The following is a 7,208-nucleotide window of genomic DNA, read 5'->3' on the forward strand; positions in this document are numbered from 1 at the left end:
GCCTAAATTTTCGTATCAGTAATTAGCGTAACACATTGAAAATATTCATAATCAATACAAATCCATTCACATAAAATACATCATCTAAAGAATCAAATAATCCGTCAAAAATGAAAAGAAGATAGTGGGTTAATCCTATGATGTATTTACTAATGTTTACAGGAGGCAGAAAGTTTGGTATGCGACGTTATCCAGGCTTGTACTATAAAGTTCGCGAGAAAAGTTTGGCAACAACTTTTGGGTCATCCGGAGGTCAGAGCCTGCGTAGTGTTATATAGCTGCGGGAAGCTCTACGCATCTAAAGCTGACAGTGAAGGAGTATGATTGGTTTGTGTGTATGAAGTTAGCTCAAGTTCTCCAGCGATAATGAAGTTGTAGTGCGCCTAAGACGCGCTGGAATTAGATATGAAGGATGGGCTGTCACGGGTGGGTAAGAGGGCACGTTGCGAGGGCGTTGGATGGTGTTATGTGGACAATTGTATGATACTCGCAAGATCCTAGCTTGCAGTAGTGTTCGCTTTTTGTTTGTCCATCCGTGAATGTATGAAACCGAATTTGATAAATTCCAGTGACGTTATCAGGAAAACAATCTATTTCCCCTATATAGGGAAAAACAAAAACCGCACTTCTATCTATTCACATTCAGATTCTGCCAAACGCCCGTCCATTGATAATTCGTCGCAACGTCAGAAGTATTTCTACTCATCCGATAATCTTGTCGTTAAAGCCATAGAAGTCGTAAAGCTCAGAGCCAGCGTTGGATTCAAATTTCTCTCATCACCCCCCCCCCCCCCTTCCATACCCGGAAATGTAATAACGACCGAGCAACCTTTAACCTCTGAACGGAGAGCTCCTCCGGCAATTGCCTCAGAGGAGTCTTTACTTGCGCCAAACAGTCCCAAAAGTCTCCCAGCAGGACGTCTTAAAGTTTAAGTACAAGACTGAGGATCACTTTCTCCAACGAGATGTCTTACATACATTACAATGGGACTGCCGGCTTTTCCTCGTTTTGCACCGCTCACCGTATGCTCCCTTCACCAACATGGTTGTACGGACAGAGGTATCTCTACCACGGGTTTCAAGACTCGGGGCACGGCGCCAACTTGGAGAATGAGAAACGTTTTCAGGTTGGGCTGTGTCCTACCGGCATCGAGAGGTCAGCCAGTGAAGACAGTGGCTGTTCTAGGGACTCCAAGAAGGGAGACACTGCAAACTGCAGTGGAGACCCCGATGCCGATCCAAATGGTACATTCACGCACATTCGTAAATATCTAACTCTTAGCTATCGCTATGCACAAACCTAACACTTTACCTGCAGTTCTTAACTTGATAAATACATATAAGATTCCCATGTCATAGATATTGTTTTTGTTTATTCCTTATGCACACATTTCAATAAATTAATAAGAAATATAAATCTGTTAGATATGTCTTCAGGGTAAAAACTGGCCGCTAACTTGTGATGCAAATATAAAGTCTTCTTTTGGGTCTATCGAAATCAAAATATCAAGATATTTTCAGCAACAACTGTTATCAATAAATACAGATGCTTTTTCTTTTTTCTTTACACCGTAAATCGAAAGATTCATCTATCTAAGAAGTGGAAATGACAAGCAACGAAATATTATGGACGTCATTCACGAATCTCGTGGACACCATATGTATCTGAAGAATGGGACCGTGAAAATGTGTTTGGATGTTCAACTCTTTTTATCAGATCGTTCACAATTTTATCAGGTTGTTGCATGCTGTGAAAATGAGCTGGCCGTAAAAATAGTGAGGATACAAAATATGTTCTCCATTATAATTTCCGATGATGAACAAAACGGCATAGTAACACCTACTCTGATCTTTTCTTGGTTAAATGTCTCTTTGTAACCATTCCTCCCTACAGATAGACCGTATGTAGCAGTTTGTTTACAAGCAGTCTACAACTACGATCATCTTTGTAGACTCTGTGTTCATGTATACGTAAAAAAAGAAGAGAGGGCATTATTATTCAATTACTTCGTCGTATTTCTTAACTCACTTAAGTCCCCTTCAAATACCTTTTAGAAGATTAAGCAACAAAACATTCAAATCGTCTTCCCAAAAATGTGTAATAACATAAAGAGTATGGGATCTTGCTTTCCACATGGGCTACGCCAAAGTGTAGTATTTATAAACAATGCAGTTTTTACTACATTAGCTTCGCACGTAATTTCTCTTGATAAATGCTGTGTAATAATGTAATATTTTGGTGATTCTTGCTAGGTACGGATGTGTGGTGGAAGCTTCAGAGCTCCAGGAAGAAACGCTGTCCGTACTCCAAAGTCCAGCTCCTGGAGTTAGAGAAGGAATTTCTCTATAACATGTACATCACCAGGGAACAGAGGGGAGAGATAGCGCGCAAGGTCATACTCATATGTATATTACCACATATAGCACCTTTATTTCATCGCTTATATGACACACAAAACACGAGAAATTTAGGTATACACTATAGCAAACACAGCACAAGCTGTTAAAGTTGTAAATGTGTTGCTAGTACTCTTTGATGGACAAAAGCAGAGGGCGTTTACATATAATCTTTGTCGAAGATGTAAACAGAACATATACTGTTTCTAAAAGCGGTCCAAGTCATCAGGACTTTGTAACTTTTGTCAAGTGCAATAGGAAATTGACTGTGCAATATGAAGACTGTGGTGTCGAGGAGAAGCGTTTTCAGCATAAGCAAAATAACGTAAGAATTTGTTGTAGCATGTGGTACCAATTTCATCAACAAATACCGCACAATGATTTGATTTTTTTCTTGGTTTGTTTAATGCAATTATTGATTTAATTCTTAATCGTTGGTACTCAGAAGGGAAACAATTAGTGACATTCGGAAACAAAAGCTGAAATTTTGTATATGGGAGAAAACAGATTTATGTTTTGACAAGTCGTTTCAGAAAAATGTGGCCGAGTGCGAATATGTACATGCAGTAGACAGCGTTTACGGTTGCTCGTGCGCTGTTGTGGCCATGGTAAAACGTGTATGGGACGATATTTGGACATGTCTTAAACTTAATAATTTCATATTTGCTATCTCAAAGAATCATCTTACAGGAATATCATCTGCGTATAATTCACAGAGCAACCAAACGGGAACTGAGCTCAAGTTGTCTCAAACCAGCCGAAAAACTTGCATGGCTGGCTGTAAACCTGGATCATCAAAGCTGCCTCCCACAATACATTCAACCTCTTTATTCATAACGAAATTTCGGACGTTTGATCCATTGAAGCAGTATTTTCTTGGCATTTTTCAATTAACTTCTTTGAAATGTATACGAATACTGGCGTAAATTTTGTTGCATACCCATGTCAAAATGTACAGTCACTTACCATGTGCCTAGACGAAAAATATATTCCTTGTTTCTCAAAATGTTGCAAATACATTATGTTGTTGTTGGCGGCGTTGTTGTTGAAAGGTATAGTCGAATAGTTTAATCAAAGATCTATCAAGTTCATGATATTTTCCCATAATCTGTTCATAAATGTAGGGATACTGGCGTAGCTTTCGTTGACGGTCTTGGTCAACGTCTACAGTAAACTACCACGTACGTGGTCAGAAAATATATTCTTTGTTTCGAACCCTGAAATGCTGCAATTAAAAACAACATTATGCTCTTGTTGTCGCTGTTTTAATTGCTGTTGAAAGGTGTCTATCATGTTGCCATAGTCCTTTTGGAAATGTAAGAATACTGGCGTAGTTTTCGTTGCCGATCTTGGTGAAAACGTACATACATACAACATACCACGTGCATCATCTGGAAACGTTTCGCGAATTGCAAACAAAACTTTATCCTCGATGTGTTGGTGTTGTTTGTATCCACAGGTAAACCTGACAGACAGGCAGGTGAAGATCTGGTTCCAGAACAGAAGGATGAAGATGAAGAGAATGAAACAGAGGCATGAGGAGGAGGCATTCAGAGCTCACTCCGGCACTGGACTTGAAACCGACTTGAACTAGCACCAAAAAAATTCCTGCACTTCCAACCCAAATCTTTCTATATGAGTTCGTTACCCCTTGGCCGGAACCAAATGTGACTAATCTATACACACCTGTATACTGAGATTGCCTACTATATTCCCTTGTACAGATCATCTATGGTAAGGATAAAATGTAGGTGTAATAAGTCGGATATGTTTACTATAAACATGCGAAAAGCTGCTTGAAACACTTACTTAGTTACTAACTCTAACACAGCAAAACTACACGAGCCACATGTGTAACGATTTCTATATCATCTGTTTCTCCCAAAATAATGAAGTTAAGTTTAACTTTTACACAGTTCACTTTTTGACAATCATTGGGTCATTGTTTACACGGCGAAAATATATTGAAAGCTATACAGAAAACGATACATGTATTATTTGCTTGTGTATATAACTATATATTCGTCTTTATATATACTTTGTATACTTGGAAGAGGTAGATAGGGTGCTGATATGTAGATACTATTAGACGATATTTCAGCTAGAAAGATTTTGGACATTATTTGACCTTTTTCTATGTTACAGAAATTTGTCAAACGTGCACACGTGTCAATCCAGCTGAATGTACTTTTCTGTTTTTATTTTATTTCATACTAATAAACTAATGATGTTATATCTGTCTACTATTTCGCATAGAACGTTCACAAAAGTACAAAAATACTAGTGACACTATACTGAGGTTTGTATCAGCTATGGACTTCAGTGAAGTCAATTTAGGATCGGCATAAGTCTGAAAGTAGATTTGAACCACGGACTGAGTTCTAGGGCTTATAACGAGCTGAAACTAGCTAGCTACTGAAAAGTTCAGAGCGGTATTTAGAATTTCATATGTAAATCTCAAAATTTGGCCAAATTGTTCAAAGCAGCCAGTTCGTCAGCCCAAGCCGAATACCTCAGACCTATAACAAATCTACCATCATTAATACAGATAGCCTTATGCAACAGGTCGATTTGAAAAGATTACTTGTAAGACAAAGTCAGACCAGCCAATCCTTCAAGAGCTGTGCTTATCGGTTTTATGTGCAGTTTCTTGCAATCAGTGAAGGTCTCTAGACTATCCAATAGGCCCGTTTTCTGTGCCGAGTATTGGTAGTTACCCGAACAGGCATACCCCGCATGAAGATGAAACGGTAACAGCTTAACTCGGGACTAGAATGAACGTTAGTGACCCAAGCCTTGTAATCAGCAAATGGATCTGGGGAGGAAAAGAGAGTGATTTGCTGATTTCGACAAAAGCGACAGTATAACGCTTCATGTTTCGTATAAGCAATATCTCCTCCTGGGTTATATGGAGTGCACACTTGTGTCTAGACTCGCCGGTTTCCGCAGCGATTGGGTCTTATTAGCAACAGGCCATAACAAGAAATTAATCTACCAGGTCTTTGATGAGAAAAGTTCAAGTTTGTTGTTTTTCCAATACTTGTATTGGGTTTTGGGATCCTTACGTTTGGGCAGTTCGAATCGGACCAGTTAAGGTTAAAAACACAAACATCGCATCTAACGCAAGTTACATGTAATGACTCACAAAACTACACATTGAGCTATATCTACAAAGAAATGTGATTTATTCAGTTTTGTTATCTATCTGGGGGCAGTTTATATACGATGTGGGGTTAAAGAAAAACAGACGCAATGCTTATAATTCTTGTCTGCATATCTTTTAGAATATCTCTTATGATATGCAAAGATGATACCTAATGTTTGAAATGTTATAAACTGCAATGTTTTAGCCTCAATTGTAGGCATTTTCTACTCATACCACTAGTGCTATTTCATTCTGCTGGTAATTTGTAGGGAATTAAACAAGGTCTTTTCCACCGACCGGTGGGCACTTAATGTAGATTTTACTTCGCCTCAGATACACCTAAACCAGTCCCTTATCATTTGTAATCATTACTGAAATATTGCAGTTCCAAACCACGGTGAAAAATGCCACAATTACCGAACAGTTTCGAATGCTAATATTCCCAGATACACAAGTCACAGCATGGCCAAAACTCTCATGGGGCGTGGTAGTGGAATACGATTTAAATTGTAGCTGGCATATACACAACAATAGTTTTTTTTTAAAGTCTAGAAACGTTATCAGAATAGTAAAAGTAGTAAGTACACTCCTATAGACGAAAAATGCCACAATTACCAAACAGTTACGAATGCTAATATTCCCAGATACACAAGTCACAGCATGGCCAAAACTCACAAGGGTGTGGTGGTGGAATACGATTTAAATTGTAGCTGACATAAACACAACAATAGTTTTCTTCCCAACTTTATAAACGTCATCACAGAATAGTAAAAGTAGTAAGTACAACTCCTATATGCAAACCGTGGACGAACTTGGAAGATTGAGAAATAAATCGCTGTCCTGATTATGTCCACATTTTATTCTTGAGTCAGTCAGAACGGATTAACTCCATTGGAGCATGCTGACGTCTCCGGATCAGCTGACGAATAGGAGCGCAGTAATCGATAGTACATGTCATTCTGCACATTTGTCTTACTTACGTGCCTTTTATTAAATCAATTAGGCGACATCCAGTCTGAATACGTGACTCCACTCGTTTTCCATGACCTCTTTATGATAGTTCTGATGGATGTAATTAATAACAAACGTATAGACGCGACCCCGAAGACGAACTCTGAGAAAAATTATGATGGCTGTCGGACGCGGAGATGTGAAAATATAACTTCTCAAGGATGAAGACGACATAGAGGAGCATTTGGACACAGACGTCGATGGCTGTGGGGGAAGTCATTGTCTACAAAAGGTAATTCCATTTGTATTTATGCAATTTCATTGTTTTTTTTATAGTGAAAACCAGAGTAATATGCATACCACCCTTACGTCTTCAACCTTCATTTATTTTCCATCAGATTATGTACAGAAGAGCAGAGCTTAATTGGAAAAAGAATATTACATTGTAATGAAGACGGTATAACGGATTGCCGATGGGCATGGATTTGACAGGTTTGCTATGTAATATTCTGAACACAACTTTGTAATACATGTTTCCTGGGTCTGTTAGAACATGGCCTAATTGTCGTGAGTCCGTACCTGAATTGGGTTGCACACAATGGCGTTTCATCAACAACGCCTCACTAAATATAACGAATATTGTGCATTATAGGACATATGATATATTGAATTGAAAACTACATAAGACTATTGATAGAAGTACCTGTCCTGAACT

General features: G+C 38.6%; 2 protein-coding genes across 3 annotated transcripts in view; both read left to right on the forward strand.

Moving 5' to 3' along the window:
* The first annotated feature begins 829 nt into the window (after positions 1-829).
* On the forward strand, positions 830-4,630 carry LOC118432725 (homeobox protein Hox-A9-like). Its single transcript, XM_035844336.1, has 3 exons — positions 830-1,245; positions 2,254-2,393; positions 3,857-4,630. Exons 1-3 carry the CDS (start codon positions 966-968, stop codon positions 3,989-3,991), a joined length of 555 nt encoding a protein of 184 aa, XP_035700229.1. The 5' UTR covers positions 830-965; the 3' UTR covers positions 3,992-4,630.
* Positions 4,631-6,499: 1,869 nt separating this feature from the next.
* Positions 6,500-7,208, forward strand: part of LOC118403925 (homeobox protein Hox-A9-like) — a 15,287-nt gene continuing 14,578 nt past the window's right edge. For both annotated transcript variants that reach the window (XM_035802805.1, XM_035802807.1), the window contains exon 1: positions 6,500-6,785. Coding sequence is in view for 1 of the 2 variants with exons in the window: in XM_035802807.1 (XP_035658700.1) it covers positions 6,754-6,785 (32 nt within the window). In the remaining variant the exon portion in view is untranslated. The remainder of the gene's footprint in view (positions 6,786-7,208) is intronic.

This window comes from Branchiostoma floridae, chromosome 16, assembly GCF_000003815.2.
Source record: "Branchiostoma floridae strain S238N-H82 chromosome 16, Bfl_VNyyK, whole genome shotgun sequence".
NCBI classification, from domain to species: domain Eukaryota; kingdom Metazoa; phylum Chordata; class Leptocardii; order Amphioxiformes; family Branchiostomatidae; genus Branchiostoma; species Branchiostoma floridae.